Consider the following 16,052-nt stretch of genomic DNA (forward strand, 5'->3'; position numbering starts at 1 on the left):
GAAGCAGGCTCCTGGCAGGACCTGTGGACCCATGGATAGAGGAGCCCATGCTGGAGCTGGTTTGCTGGCAGGAGTTGTGACCCCACAGGGGACCCACGCTGGAGCAGTCCGTTCCTGAAGGACTGCACCCCATGGAAGGGACCCACACTGGAGCAGTATGTGAAGAACTGCAGCCCATGGGAAGGACTCATGTTGGAGAAGTTTGTGGAGGGCTGTCTCCTGTGGGAGGGACCCCATGCTGGAGCAGGGGAAGAGTGTTAGGAGTTCTCCCCCTGAGGAGGAAGGAACAGCAGAGACAACGTGTGAAGAACTGACAGCAACCCCCATTCCCCATCCCCCTGTGCTGCTTGAGGGGAGGAGGTAGAGAAATTGGGAGTGAAGTTAAGTTCGGGAAGAAGGGAGGGGTGGGGGAAGATGTTTTAAGATTTAGTTTTCATTTCTCATTGTCCTACTCTGATTTGATTGGTAATGAATTACGCTAATTTCCCCAAGTCGAATCTGTTTTGCCTGTGACGGTAATCGGTGAGCGATCTCTCCCTGTCATTATCTCAGCCCATGAGCCTTTTGTTATATTTTCTCTCCCCTGTCCAGTTGAGGGGAGTGATAGAGTGGCTTTGGTGGGCACCTGGCGTCCAGCCAGGGTCAACCCACCACGGCTTGCTGAGTGAAGTGTAAAGTTAGAAGATTTAAATCTTAATTTGGGGAGCTTAAATATGTTAAGACAACAATGAAACTTAGCCTACCAAGATACTGAAGCCAAAAGCATAAAATGACCATAAAAACAACCCTACACTTTCTCAGATGATAGATTTAACAGACTTACAGAGCAGGTTTGGAAAAAAGGACTATAAATCCTTGTGCCTGAGAACATAAGCCAGCTGCTAAGGACTTGTCTACACAGTGAACAATTAACTTAAGGAGAACTGAATGTTACAGGGATAGTAGGATAAACATCATGTGGATGCTCTCATTAGTGTACTTGGTTGTATTGCCTGGGAAAGGAGTTGAGCCCCAAAGTCCATTTTTATACTAAAATAATTCTTGGTCATTCTGGGAATATATAACTGATAAAACTGCTCTGTATTGACAGACCTCAGATAGCTGGTGTTGGAGGTGAAGAAGGGGATTAAAAGTGCTCCTTAGGGTGCCCCTCAGGGGTATGCGGTGTCTGTCCTTTCTGAGATGCAATGTTGAACTAAGTTTCAACCAGCGGAGATTATTCTTGTTTTCCTGGAGACAAAATTCATTGCTCTCGGCTAAGACGCAACCACAGATGTAATCTTGTAATTCATAAAAAGATGTAGTCTTGTAATTCTCGAGAAGTCAAAGGCAAACTTTTGAAAATCATTCCTATTATTTCATGGTAATATAAAGACTTAGTGGAGGGGAAAGAAAAAAGTTGGTTTGTTGTATATATGCAACAAATGAATCCCAGAGGAGCTATCTCAGTAATTCCTGAAATAAAAAATTAGTTTTTAAGAGCTCCTACTTGTGTGTCAATCTGCAGGAATTTGGGAACATGAAAAGACATTAGATTCTGCCCTAGTTGCTTGCCAGGAATCAATAAAAGCTGAAGGTACTTGACTACTGTATAGTGAGGCCTAGGTGTCTCAGCACTCGCTGGCTGCATGTGAAGTGTCTGCTTTAGCGTGTGCCCGTCTTCTGCAGGACAAAATGCAGCCGTCAAGAGAAACCCTCTCTGAAGGAGGTTTTAGAGGAATCTGACTGAAGAGAGATATGGGGGCTGCAGTGCTGTCAGCAAACACACTTTTCACGGCATGTCCTTCCATGGCCCCTCTTTTGCCAGACAGTGTTCTGCTCAGGTAGCTGTTCACCTGCCGAGTAAGGGAAATAAAATGTTCTTGTGTTAGACCCAAGTCATTGGCTTAGTGCTTGCTTATGTCTTGTCCCAAACCCACTGACACTGTGGAAGAGACCTTCACTGTGATTCTGCAAGCACGAACAAACTGTTTTCAGGAAGAAGCAAAGATAATGTGTGTGGATTTGAGGGATTTGTCCTCTAAAGATACTAGGACTATGTTCAGCCTTCATAGAAAGGGTCATTGTACTCTGCTAAAACCGCTTACAGATAACTAAGCACGTCACATGTTGCTCTGAAACATGATTTAAATGGATTTGGAGCCCGAAAGCTATAGGAAGAAGCAGGTGAAACCAGATCAAGTGGTGATACCTATGGCAGATGCTTGGAGAAGTTCTAAAAACCACCCTGCAGGAGAAGGGTGAAGAGGTGGCTACCAGTATCGGAGGATGGCTATTAGCACAGCTTTGTGCTTCAAACTCGTCTTGGAATTAGGGGGATTTGAGCTGCTCATGAAAACCGGTTCAGAGAAGTGACACACCTGCAAATGGCTTTCCTGGAAGAGGAACAGCTGGAGAAAGGAAGAATCTGAGATTCTGAAAGACTCTCTTCAGTAAAAGAAAAAATACGCAATTCTTACCTGCTTTATTGCTGCCTTGTAGGTTGTGAACGGTAATACTGAAATAAATCAAAATTTGCCAGTCTGCACTGTTGTAATGTGAAGTAGCGGTGACTAGAGAAGGAGAGCGGAAAGCATATGGATGGCACAAGTTTTGTTGGGAAGAATGGTTCTTGGTAAGCAGTGTTGCTAGAATTTAGTCTTTTAAGAGTAAATTCCACCAATATATTTGGTGTAGGCCTCGAGCTTTCTTCAGTGGCAAAACCATACAGGACTTCATCATTTTCCTATCTCTGCCACTAACCACACATAAGTCTTTTCAGAAGCTATGTTGAAGGACATGAACTTTGGACTCATCAAATCGTGTTTATCCTTTTCCCAGGAAAACTTGGTATCTTAACCTCTGAAATCAAATTCTGTAGTTTGGTAAATTATGCCTGGAGTTGACCTTTTTGTAGTTGCTTTCCCCTTGAAAAGCTTAAGCATGAAGAACAGGGTTTTTTTCAACTCAGTATCCAGTGATAAGAAAAAAAAGTAATGTGTCTTTCAGGAGAAAGTCCTCGTACTGTGTAATCTGATCCAACACGAAAAGATAAAAAGATGTTCGGCAGTCAAGTGTCAATATTATAAAACAGGCAATAACTTCTTTAAATACCAAGATTTGTTCTGTGCATCTGTTCTATATTAGGAAGATTTTTTTTATGTTAAGAAGTGGTATGTAAACTTCACTTCTATAATTGGATCATTTTGTAATATTTAAAAATTGGAAGAGGAGCAAGAAAGAGCTTTATCTAACTTTAAAAGTGATTATAGTTGAGCTTCTTTCTAAGGCTAGTTAGACAAATCAGATTGGCATAAGACACCCCTTAACTTTCACATTGTGGCTGTACACTTGAATTAGTTGGGAAGTGTTTTTCTGGAGGACTAGTTGTTGTCAAATAAGTAGCTGTTTGGTCTTTTGTTAATGGGTCCCCTGAAGCTCAGGTGCAAGAAAGCCATCTTTCATCAGGTTGCACTAAAAATGACCCCTGTGAGGAGGACAGTGACAAAGTTAAACATGATTTTTCACTGACAAATTGAGCTTGTTTTGTATGATGGATAACCAGATTACCATAAGGAAAGGAGGACTGAGCATACTGTGTATTTAGCTAAGGAATGTACTTGAGCTTAGGACATTACTACTGGTCTGTAAATCTAAACGCCTCCTTGCAAACCAGTTAATTTTAAGAGCCAAGCCAACTTTTTGCAACATGTGGCTGGTCTTAAGAAGTGGAGAGCTCATAAAAAAATCTCCAGTTAAATTTGGTAGGGATTCTCTGAGGCCAGCTAGTATCTAACAAGAGGAGACTACAAAGGCAGTTCGAATGAAAACCAGTCCTAAAACTTGGATGAATGTTTTTATTCTCAGATGGTTGTCTAGGATTGCATGGATTGCTAGGGAAAACAGTAGAGATTTTGATAATGTTTTGAAAGTTCATACTCAGAACATTGGCTGTTCTGTCAGTAACCAGCGTTTGCTGTGTTTTCCCAAGTTGTGTTAGCCCTAAAGAAGGTCACCGAGGACACAGTGTGTCTTTTGGTTAAAATTTGTCTATGCTAAAGCCACCATGGAGAATCACTCTGACAGAAATCTGTTTCTGAAAGAATTTAACTTTTTATGATTTTAATCCAGCAGGGTTTAAAGGAGTGGATCACTTTCTGACGTGTGCTATAGTCTCAATGCAATGGCAATAGAGTTTCAAGGATACTTTAGAAGTGAGCATTGATGATATTTAAATGTTCCTTATATTGTGAATAAAAAAAAATTGACAACAGACACAGCCACTAAGTTGATAATTGGAAAACTGAAAAGCCAAAGCCACCTGGTAATGCTACTTTTCATATTAAAAAAAAAAATACTTGAAAAGTCACGATGTATCCTGTCGTGTATCCCAAGCTCGCTTCTTCAGTAGGATAATTTATTCTTTATTGCTGGAAAGAGTGTACATTGCATGTGGGGATTGTGTGATTATTTTTCTTAAACAGATGTTGTAAAAGGTTTCAGCTAACTGCTCTCAAAAGAGTACTTGAGGAATAGTCATATAGGAAAGAAGAAATTAGAGCTGTGCTTCCAAAGTTCATTATTCTTGACAGGAGCCAGAAGTGAACCTGCAAAACCAGAAGCCTAAAGATCTGTCATGTTGTAGGCACTGTTTAGAAAGGCAGTAATTTTTGCTTCTTCAATTTGATTTTTATGTAGGGTTTTAGTTCTTTTGCTTCCTGCGTAAACTCTTTGTGCTTTCACATCAACGTCCAAGTGGAAACCAGTAACAAGTGGTGTCCCTCAAGGGTCCATGCTGGGACCAGTGCTATTTATTATCTTTATCAATGACAGGTAGTGGGATCGAGTGCACCAAGCTGATGGGTGCAGTTGATTCGTAAGAGGGAAGGGATGCCATCCAGAGGGACCTGGACAGGATTAAGGAGTGGGCCCATGCAAACCTTGTGAAGTTCAACAAGGCCAAGTGCCAGGTCCTGCACCTGGGTCAGGGCAGTATCAATACAGGCTGGAGGATGAATGGATTGAGAGCAGCCCTGTGGAGAAGGATTTGGGGGTACTGGTGGATGAAAAGCTGGACATGAGCTGGCAATGTGCACTCACAGCCCAGAAAGCCAGCTGTATCCTGGGCTGCATCAAAAGAAGCGTGGCCAGCAGGTTGAGGGAGGTGATTCTGCCCTTCTACTCCTCTCTGGTGAGACCCCACCTGGAGTACTGCATCCAGCTCTGGGGTCTTCAGCACAGGAAAGACATGGACCTGTTGGAACGGGTCCAGAGGAGGGCCACAAAAATAATCAGAGGGATGGAACACCCCTTCTAACGAAGAAAAGCTGAGAGAGTTGGTGGTGTTCAGCCTGGAGAAGAGAAGGCTCCCAGGAGACCTTATTGCAGCCAGTCAGTACTTAAAGGGGGCTTATAAGAAAGATGTAGAGGGACTTTTTACCAGGGCATGTAGTGACAGGACAAGGGGCAACCATTTTAAACTGAAAGAGGGTAGATCTAGATTGGACATGAGAAAGAAATTTTTTTATGATGAGAGTGGTGAGACACTAGAACAGGTTCTCCAGAGGAGTTATGGATGCCCTATCATTGGAAGTGTTCAAGATCAGGTTGGATGGGCCTTTGAGCAACCCGATCTAATGAAAGATGTCCATGTCCATGGCAGGGTGTTTGGACTAGATGATCTTTGAAGGTCCCTTTCAACCCAAACTATTCTATGATTTTATGACCTTATTTATTCTGTTTGTCTCTCTCTCTCTCTCTCTCTCTCTCTCTCTCTCTCTCTCTCTCTTTCTTTGTACAAGCATCCCTTGTACAGGCTTCACTTCATAGAGTCACAGCATGGCTGAGGTTGAAGGCAGTATGGAGATTATCTAGGCCAATGCCCTGCTCAAGCAGGGTCAATCAGAGCAGTTTGTTCAGGGTCTTCAGTTGGACTTCATAGTGCTGTAGACAACCCTTTGAGCGCAGCAGTACAGCCAGTTTTCAGTCCACCTCTCTCTCCACTTACCTACTCTGTACTTCATTTGTCTATGAGGCTGTTAAGGGGGACAGTGTCAAAAGCCTTGTTAAAGTAAATAAAAACAACAACCAATGCTCTTCCCTTATCCATCCAGCTAGTTGTCTCATCATAGAAAGCTACCATGTTGGTTAAGCGTGATTTCCCTTGGTAGGTCTGTGCTGACTACTCCCGCTCCTTAATACGTTTAAAAATAGTTTCCAGGATTAGTTGCTCAATCCCCTTCCCAGAGATCGAGGTCAGGCTGATCAGCCTGCGATTCCTCAGATCCTCCTTCCACCCCTTCCTGAAGGTACAGGTGATACTTGCTTTCTTCCAGTCCTCAGCAACCTCCCACAAACCACCATGACCTTTCCAAGATAATTGAGAGTGGTCTTGCAACAACATCAGCCAGCTCCCTCAGCACCCGTGGGTGCATTGCAACAGACTCATGGGTTTGTTGCATGTCCAGTTCGTTTAAATGTTGCCTAGCCTAATCCTCCCCCACTGAGGGTCAGTTTTCCTTGCCCTGCACTTTCCCACTGGTCTCAGGAGCCTTAGGATTGCTGATGGCTGGTCTTACCAGTAAAGACCAAGGCAAAGGCGGCAATCAGTGCCTCAGCCTTCTCCATGTCCTTTAAGAGCAGGTCCCTGTTGCCATTCATCAGCAGGCCCACATTTTCTCTAGTCCTCCTTTTGCTGATGATGTACCTATAGAAACCTTTCTTGTTGCCCTTCCTGTGCCTTGCCAGATTCAGCTCCACATGGGCTTTAGCTTTCCTGAGCCCATCCCTGCATGTTTGGACAGCGTCTCTATATTCCTCCCACCTCACCCAACTCTGCTTCTGCCTCTTGTGCGCATGCTTTTAATGGTAGAGTTAAGTCAGGAGCTCCTTGTTCATCCATGTGTGCTTCCTGCAACCTTGCTTTTAAAACAGTCACTTAAATAAGAGAAAAACTTTGTCATACAGTGGACAGTACCTGACTGAGTCTTAACTCATCTTTGTGAAAGATGAACCTGGAATCCTTAACTCTTCACCCTTCCAGAGATGTCTGTGCAACAACCTGTGCTCCATGGTTTGAGAATGTATTTGAAAGGGCTTTAGTGAAATGAAACACAGCAAAGGCTTGTAGTCCTTCATTTGCTGTACCTTCCTTCTTTTTCTGTTGTTCCTGTATTTTCTCCTGTTGCCTGTACAATTGACCAGGTACTTTAAGAACTTTGTTCGGAAGGATGCTCTCAGAACTGGCAGTGCTTTGGGAGCTGTTCTGAAGGTGATGGCACTCTTGTCTTCATTTTCCTGTTCTTGAACTGGTCAATAATAAATGCAATCTTGAATGGTGAGGATGAAGAAGTGATAACATAAGCAGTATAGTTTATATATAAATAGTTATATGAAAAGCCAGGATAAAATTATGATTACTTGAAATACTCTCCCTGCTTTCCTCCGTGAATGTACCCCTGTTTTAAATGAACAGTAACAAGACAAAAATGAAAAGATTCAGCCTCAAAGCTTGTGATGAAGAAACAGTTCAGTGGGTTAAAAGCAGGTTTTTAATAGTTCCGTTATACGCTTCCTGTTCAGGTAGCTTTATGATTTGAGGGGTGTGTTATTGAAATACAATAATTGTTTTCATTCAGGTAAACAAACATTAAAGATATTTGATGGGAATGATGCAGTGAAACGCAATCAATTTCGACTGATTTCAATTCCAAGGATTGCAAAAAATGAAGAAGTTGTGGTAAGATACCTGGTGAAGGTCAATATTCCAGTGTGATAAAGAGGCATATGATTGTATATTACAATAGTCAAAAGCTAACAGTTTTACAAATGTAACTCAACAACAACAAAATCTGTAAATGGGCTATAATATTATATAATGTAATTTGACTTCTTCGTTCAGATGCTCTTATTTTAGAGCATCTGAAGAAGTGGTGGTGGCCTACGTATCTACAGCATAATGGGGGCCATGGCATATCACATGTTAAGTAGTCATTCTCCTTCCTTGTGTGACACTGAAGTCTCATTTTGCTGATGTGACCAATACTGGCTAATCAGCTCCTTAGATCTTGCTCCTCTTCTATAGTATTTAGTGGTTTGATGTTATCCTGGCCAGCCACCGCTATTGCGCTTCAATTAATCAGCTTTGAAGACTGAAGCATGTCATACTTATCTCCACTCCTTGGCTGTGAAAGTAATGAGTTATCGATGACATAGTGGCCACTCCATAGCTTTTCCAGTGCTCCATCTGGGGTGGAAACATGACTCAGTACTAAATCAAATGTTCTGTAAAGATCTTAATTTACTGAGCTGGGCAGAGACCCCATGATGTGCAGAAATGAAGCCCAGAAAGGGTATGGGGTGGTGGACAGTAGAACTGAGCATGGTGAGGACTCAATGTCATAAAGGACTTGGCACAGGAGTCTGGAGAATTTATTACGTCAGAATTTTGACAATTTAAACCTACAGCTCATTAAGATTTTTGTCTTAATATTGTGCTCAAAATCAACAGGAGTTTTGAAAATGGTTTGTAGTGTTCTGCATGTCAAAGATCTTCAAGGAAAATTGTGTACAGTGCTGAAAATGCTTTTATTTAGGAGTGCTACTTGCCTTTGAAGCACATTTTATCAGGCTGCTGCTTATAATACCAGGGCAGATTAATACCAGTTCTCATAAGTGACTTACTGGGCTGTATTCACTGCAGTGTCTGTGTTAGCAGAGGTGCTGCAGGCATGGGCCAGTAATGGATGTAAAATTCCTGTGACTGCTTTTATCTTCCAAGGACAGCCCTTACCTTTCCTACGCACAGGTGTGTGGGTTCAGGGCAGCCTTGTGGCTGAGAACCTCACTAGTTTTCAGCATCCCCTTACTGCAAGAAGATTGAATATGCAGAGTTGGGCACAACCAAGTGTAATTTACCATTTTCCTTGTGGAGTAAATTTTTGCATGCAGTGAGTGTAGCTTTATTGGTGCTGAATTTTTACATTTGATCTATGGAATTAAAATGACTATCACTTGACAAAAATACTGTGGGCTGTGTTCAAATCCATTGATATCTCAAGTTTTCTTTTTGTATCTTCCACTAAAATTTGTTTTCAAAACTTGCTCTTGTTTTGGTTTTTGCCATTGCTATTTATCCACTGTTCTGTGCTTAAAACATGCGTTAAAGGTTGGTTCCATAAGTAAGGTATTTATAAATGTCTGTGTCTATACAGGTATTAACGGTGTCTTTTCAAGAAAATGTTAATTTATCTTGTTGTGTTGTAGGAGGCTGCATTGAGGGCATACTACATAAATGATGACCAGCAGGAGTATGAGCTTCAGACCTTTACGCAGCAGGCGCTGCTGTCCGATGATGTTATCAACAGGAACGATGCTGCAGAGGACAGCAACTTGGGCTCGGTATTCCGAGAATCTGTTCCTGAAGCTTGGATCATCAGAGCCAAACCAAAGGATGAGGAAGTGATCAGAATTTATCCTGCCTGGCTGAAGTGAGTGTTTTCCTCCTTTATCACAAGGTTATCCTGCTTGGCTACATTTGTCCTCTGTAGTCTTAGCCCACTGTGATTCAGTTATTGAAGTCGCACAAGTATAACAGAGAATGTAGTTTCTTCTGTATTTCAGGATTCTTCTCTTTATTTCTCTGAATGAGTAATATACATATTATTCATTTCCATGCCTGGAAACATGCTCATGGGTTTCTTTACATGCACGGAACATACCATGCGACTGGTGCAGTTCTATTATTGTGTGTTTGGCCAAGAAGATGCAACTTTACATTAACTGCATCTGTAAACAAATAAGGACATACACATGTCACTTGAAAGCCTGATGTTTTTTTGGGAGGCATACTAAGTAGGAAGAATTCCGTGTAACTGCTGATGTGAGAATAGGAGGAAAAAATAAAGATTAAAAAAAACCTGTTTCATTTAACACTGAGCCACTATACCTTTTAAGCATACTTAGCAGTGGAAGCAAGACTGGCTGGTGACCTGTTCATTTGTTAAGAGCAGTGGGATAAAATTTAAACATTTGTTCATTTTACTCATGCAGCTACATTGCCAGATTTTGTGAAAGACTTGCAGATAATTCTGTGTGTAGGAAGAAACTAATTTGCAGTGCTACAATTGTAATGACCAGTTCCTTGAGATGAAAGTCTTCGCTTGTCTGTGGGGCTAATACTGCATCTGCCGTGAGCCTCAGTGAACAACTTTCTTCAACTAATAGAAATTTCAGCCTACCCCCATAGAAAATTTGCCACTTAGGTGAAAAAAGGACACACAGGATAGGTCAAATGATTGGCCTAAAATAAGTATTTCTTTTCTCTTTAGAGTGGGAATGGCATATGTTTCTCTACGAGTAAATAAGGATAGCACTACGCAGACTGTGATCAAAGAAGTGCTTCCATTACTTGGAAGACAGGTAAACAAAAGATCATAAATGTGTCCATATACCACCTGAGTGACCTTGAAGTGGGGTGTGTATGTTTTTCTCTTTAGAAAAATTATAACCAGTCCATTCGCGGTTAATGTTGTTAACGTTTGGTAGATGATCTCTTGTGACTGGTATGATGCTCAAAACTTTCTGCAGTCTTGGTGGTAGACCTGATTGCTCTGTACTGGAAGTTACCATCAGCCTTTCTGGGTCAAGCAGATTTACTTGTATGAACACAGTGATTCCTGGTGTGCAGTATATTTTTTTCTGGTTGTTTTATGTCTTGAGATATTTAAAATACATTTATGTGTAACTACATTGCTAACCTTACCTTGTTGGGAAACTGGCAGTCACTGTTAGGATGATTGTGCTTGTCTCCTTCTTTGCACTGCTCTGTAAAGCTAATCATAGAATCATAGAATATCTCAAGTTGGAAGGGACCCATAAGGATCATCGAGTCCAACTCCCTGCTCCTCGCAGGACTACCTAAAACTAAATCATAAGACTAAGATCGTCGTCCAGATGTTCCTTGAACTCTGAACCGCTTCCCCGAGGAGCCTGTTCCAGTGACTGACCACCCTCTCAGTGAAGAAGCTTTTCCTAATGTCCAACCTGAACTTCCCTTGATGCAGCTTCATTCCATTTCCTCGTGTCCTATCGCTGGTCACCAGAGAGAGGAGATCAGCACCTCCCCTTCTGCTGCCCCCCTTCAGGAAGCTGCAGACTGCCGTGAGGGCACTCCTCACCTTCTCTTCTCCAAGCTGAACAAACCAAGTGACCTCAGCTGCTCCTCTTAAGTCTTGCCCTCGAGGCCTTTCACCATCTTGGTCGCTCTCCTCTGAACACACTTTAATAGTTTGATGTCCTTCTTATATTGAGGCGCCAAAAACTGCACACAGAACTCGAGGTGGGGCTGCACCAGTGCAGTGTAGAGTGGGACAATCACCTCCCTCGACCGGCTAGCTATGCTGTGCTTGATGCACCCCAGGACACGGTTGGCTCTTTTGTCTGCCAGGGCACACTGTTGGCTCATGTTCAACTTGCCATCAACGCAGATTCCCAGATCTCTTTCCGTGGGGCTACTCTCTAGCCTCTCATTCCTCAATTTGTACATATAACCAGGATTACTCCATCCCAAGTGGAGAATCCAGCACTTAACTCTTGTTAAATTTCATATAGTTGGTGATTGCCCAGCTCTCCAGCCTATCTAGATCACTCTGTAAGGCCTCCCTACCCTTGAGGAAGTCCACAGCTCCTCCTAGTTTAGTATCATCAGCAAACTTAATGTGTATTTGATTCCTGTGTCCAGATCATTCATAAAAACATTAAAGAGCACTGGCCCTAAAATCAAGCCCTGGGGAACCCCACTGGTGACTGGCCGCCAGCCTGATGTAACCGCCTTTACTATAACCCTTTGAGCCCGACCTGTCAGCCAGTTGTTCAGTCAACGTATTACGGACTTGTCTAGCTGTGTGCTGGACAGGTTATCCAGAAGGATACTCTGAGAGACAGTATCAAAAGCTTTGCTAAAATCCAAAACCACCACATCTACTGGCTTCCCTTGGTCAACTAGATGGGTGACCCATAAAAGGAAATTAACTCGGTTAAGCAGGACTTTACCCCCATAAACCCATGCTGGCTATGACCAATGACTGCATTGTCTCTCAAGTGTTTTTCAGTAACTCCCAGAACAACCTTCTCCCTAATTTTACCAGGCACTGAAGTGAGACTGACAGGCCTGTAATTACCAGGGTCTTCCTTCTTACCCTTCTTGAAAATTTGGACATTTGCTAGATTCCAGTGGACTGGGACATCTCCACACTCCCAAAACCATTGAAAAATAATGGAGAGAGGTCCCGGGATGACATCAGTCAGCTCTTTCAGTACCTTGGGATGAATCCCATGGGGCCCCATGGATGTATGCACATCCAGCTGGAGCAGCAAGTCTTGAACAAATTCAGGATCGGCTGGGAGTTTATCATCCCCCCAGTCATGGTCCTCCAACACAGGTCCCCCCTGGGGCCCCCAGAGCCCATCATCACTGCTGAAGACAGAGGCAAGGAGGGTATTAAACATCTCCACTTTGTCTACGTCCCTATTTGTGAAGTGACCAACCTCATCAAGTAATGGACCAATGTTATCTCTGATCCTTCTTTTGCTGTTAACATGTTTTAAAAAGCCCTTTTTGTTGTCCTTCACAGTGCTGGCCAGCTTGAACTCTAATTGAGCTTTGGCCACAGAAATTTTCTCCCTACAGTGGTGAACAGCACCTCTGTAGTCCTCAAGGACTATAAGGAACGACTCAAGGCTGAATGGCGCCCACGGTCTTTACTATCTGCATTCCTTCCCATCTCATTGGAAATTATTAGATATATCTTGTAACCTCGTATATGCACAAGCTTTCCTTAGAAGATGATCTTTTTTCAGTCTGCCTGTCTTTCTTACAGTTGGTGTCAAGATAGCATGACTTTTAGGAAACATGTTAGTAGAATTTGCACGTGTGCCGAGGCCCTGGCAGTCTCCATCAGACACACAGGTGTGGAGGCATGAAGCTATAGCATGCACATTTCATTCAGCAGCTGGGGCTTGTGAGCAGACCAGCAGATCAGCACACTTCTGCTGCTCCAGGGAACAGCCATGCTCACAGAGGGCGACCACCACTTCTTGTGGCTGTTTACAGGGTACACAGGAACATGTGTGTGGCTAGCTATCTGCAGTAGATGATAATTGTACCTCTCTGTCTAGGTGTACACAGCTGTGTAGTGCATACAGCTTGTTTTGTGCCATAGGATGATTCTAGGATTTGATTTCAGTCCTTTTCCTCAAGTGCCGTGGACCTTTTAACAAAACCTGCAAAATCTTGTCTGAAGTCTTGTTTCATCTGAAAAAAGCAACTGTCAAACAGGATAGTTGGGTACTCTGGGAAAGATCTTCACATCTCTGTATTTGGGAAGCTAGTTTTATGTTGTAAGAGACTTAATTGCTTGGCTCAATTGCAATTTCTCTGATATTGATAGTTTTTTAAAGGGTTTTCTCCTTTTTCTGTATGAAGTTGCACATACAGGAAATCTCTTTTTAATATCCAGAATTTGGCTGTGCTGAAGATCCTCTCCAAGTCACTTACATCAAATTTCAGGCAAAGCAAATGTAGGCAGTTCAGGCTTTTAACGCCCCTGTTCATGACATGTAAAGCAAGATCATTCATCCTCTGAGTCTCAAGGCCAAAAATTAACAGACTTACTCAATCCTGAGTGTCACATGTTTCCAGGGTTGTAATAATCCTAGGAAATGGTTCAACTCTTGGCTGTGCCAGCTTTTCTCACCAGCTGCGAGGGACGTGGGTGGTCCCTGGCAGTATAGTTTGGAGAAGTGACTGTGGCACATGTGAAGGGGGTTTCGTTCCGTCAGTGCCAGTGGAGTGCCCCAGGAGATGGGGACCAGTCAGCCTGCTTTTGCCAAGCCTGGTTCCTGGGCCATCTTCTCAAAGAGCAGGTTCCTTCCCAGTTCGTGCACGCTTTCTCTGGAAGTATCCTAGTTGAGGTGCTTGTCACTGAAGGGGGGTAGAGTTAACCATGCTTTACAGGTGCCCCTTCACCGTGGGGCTGGGAGGATGCCGACATAGTTAAGGGCACGGGAGCCTGACGCCGTGCATGGGAGGCTGTGTGTGTAAAATGAAGATTATTCCTGGCTCGGGAGGAGTGGATTAGGGGAAGAATGTTCTTGATTTTAAAATGTTTAATTTTCCATGCTCTGTGTGTGCAGTGTATAACATAACTTTAATGTAAACATCTGGCAAAATTACATTTCATTCAGAAATTATATTTACATGTTGCATCTTTTGGCAGATGGAGTCCCTCCAGAATTTCAAATTGGTGGAAGTGCTTATGGGCAGTAAGCAAGGTAAGTGAAGGAGCATTGGCCGAAGGCACATCTGTAACTGATCTTCTAGCTTTTTTTTTTCCCTTTTAACACAGTCACAGTTAATGTTTTACAATAAATGACTTCACAAATGAAACTTCACCGTCATATTGAAGTACTTAATCAGAAGTGATGTTGTTTCTTTTTGGTCTTGTGTGTCCTGTGGCAATATGTTTCCCTTCTCTTTCTTCATCATCACATAAAGGTTTATTATTGGTTTCTAGTGGGTATTGACACCTTGGCTAAGAGCCCTGTTTTGGGGAGCTGCCTTTAGCTGACATAATTTTCTTAACTGCAGTTTTTTAGTAAAGATCAATTGTAAGGTTCAGTTGACTCCCTTCCTTCTCTCCTCTTTCCCCCTGACACTGCCCCCAAACAAGAGCAAATTCGAGTCCCGTGATAGTCCAAGGAGTATGTGTGTGCGTTATGAAGTACAGAAATACGTAGTCCTAGCATTGCTCAAGAGGTTTGTGATCCTGCAGGAGCTGAGCTGGTGTTCTCCAAGTTCACATCCCTTTGTGCTTCGTTATTTGTAAGGCTGCATGGAGAGATAAATAAAGCCACTGAAGTAGTCTGATGATGCTCTGACCACACCCGAGTAAATGTCTTTGTAGTTCAAATACTAGCCTGATACTTTGCTTTCTTTGTGAGCATTATCAGTAAGTTGTTTTATAAGGTTATTGTAGCCTTGTGAATGTCTTACCGTGGTTGATTTCTGGTGCTCTGTTTTAAAGCATCATTTACAACCTTGCTTTAGCTAGACGTTGTTTTAACATTTTAATAAAATACAGAAGTTGGTTATTACTGTAGTTGTCAGGGAACGTAGTTTTAAAGTCTTCTATCAAATAGTTGGCTTGTTACCAAAGTACTGCTTGTCTTTTGAGTGGCTTCAAGCTGTTTCTGCCTTTTTTTAAAAGGAGGGTTTTAAGAACTGTGAACAAAATCAGACTGTTCAAAGCACCTACATGGTTTTTCTGTTGAATAATGAGTAGTTCAGGTCTGCATGGTCCTTTATGTTAATGTTAGTTGAATTTTCCCTAAAACTTTTTGTATTGTTTTTGTCTAATTGAGCCTGATAATAACTTACAGTGTTTTCAAACATGATTAATGTTCTTGCTGTCTCTAGTTCAGCGCATGGTCTTGGAAAATCAGGAACCGATTCTTAACAGACTCAAGGACATAAGAAAGGTAAATCTGAAAAAGAAACACGATCCTTTTTTATAGCAAGTAGGGAGTCCCCTTTCTTACTGAAAAAGTAAGTAATCAGTTACCCCCCCAGCTGGCTCATTTGTAGAGAAGCTAAGTGCTTGGACTGAAGTTTGTTTCTGTTCGTGATACTCTCTAGGCATAGAGGACTTGATTGCTAAGTTCAGAACTATTTGGGGTTTTGTTTCATGATATCTTTTTGCCAAATGTCACATCATTTATTTTTCTTCATTTTGGTAGACTTCAATACGTCAGATGAATCAAACAAGATTTTACATTGTGGAAAATAGTAAATCCATTGTACGAGTCAATTTATTTGTTGGTGGCCTTCCACCTCAGCTTTCCCTCGAAGAATACACAAATATTCTCAAGGATGAATTAGCTATCAAAAGTAAGTAAACAGGTGCATTTTGAGATACAGTCACTTGTACAGAATAAAGTGTAGTAGCATCTATTGTTCCTTTTTATTATTCTTTTTCTGACCTTATTTGAAAAATCAGTCTACCTTGTACTCTCAC

At 42.3% G+C, this 16,052-nt stretch overlaps 1 protein-coding gene across 2 annotated transcripts in view; it reads left to right on the forward strand.

The window, feature by feature from the left end:
• Window positions 1-16,052, forward strand: part of DGKQ (diacylglycerol kinase theta) — a gene marked incomplete at its 5' end in the record, with an annotated part of 101,811 nt that overhangs the window by 54,501 nt on the left and 31,258 nt on the right. For both annotated transcript variants that reach the window (XM_082336758.1, XM_082336759.1), the window contains 6 exons: window positions 7,617-7,717; window positions 9,244-9,467; window positions 10,308-10,398; window positions 14,256-14,310; window positions 15,455-15,516; window positions 15,775-15,925. In XM_082336758.1, the coding sequence (XP_082192884.1) occupies window positions 7,617-7,717; window positions 9,244-9,467; window positions 10,308-10,398; window positions 14,256-14,310; window positions 15,455-15,516; window positions 15,775-15,925 (684 nt within the window). The remainder of the gene's footprint in view (window positions 1-7,616; window positions 7,718-9,243; window positions 9,468-10,307; window positions 10,399-14,255; window positions 14,311-15,454; window positions 15,517-15,774; window positions 15,926-16,052) is intronic.

The sequence above is a fragment of the Platalea leucorodia genome (assembly GCF_965183815.1).
Source record: "Platalea leucorodia genome assembly, chromosome: Z".
NCBI lineage: Eukaryota > Metazoa > Chordata > Aves > Pelecaniformes > Threskiornithidae > Platalea > Platalea leucorodia.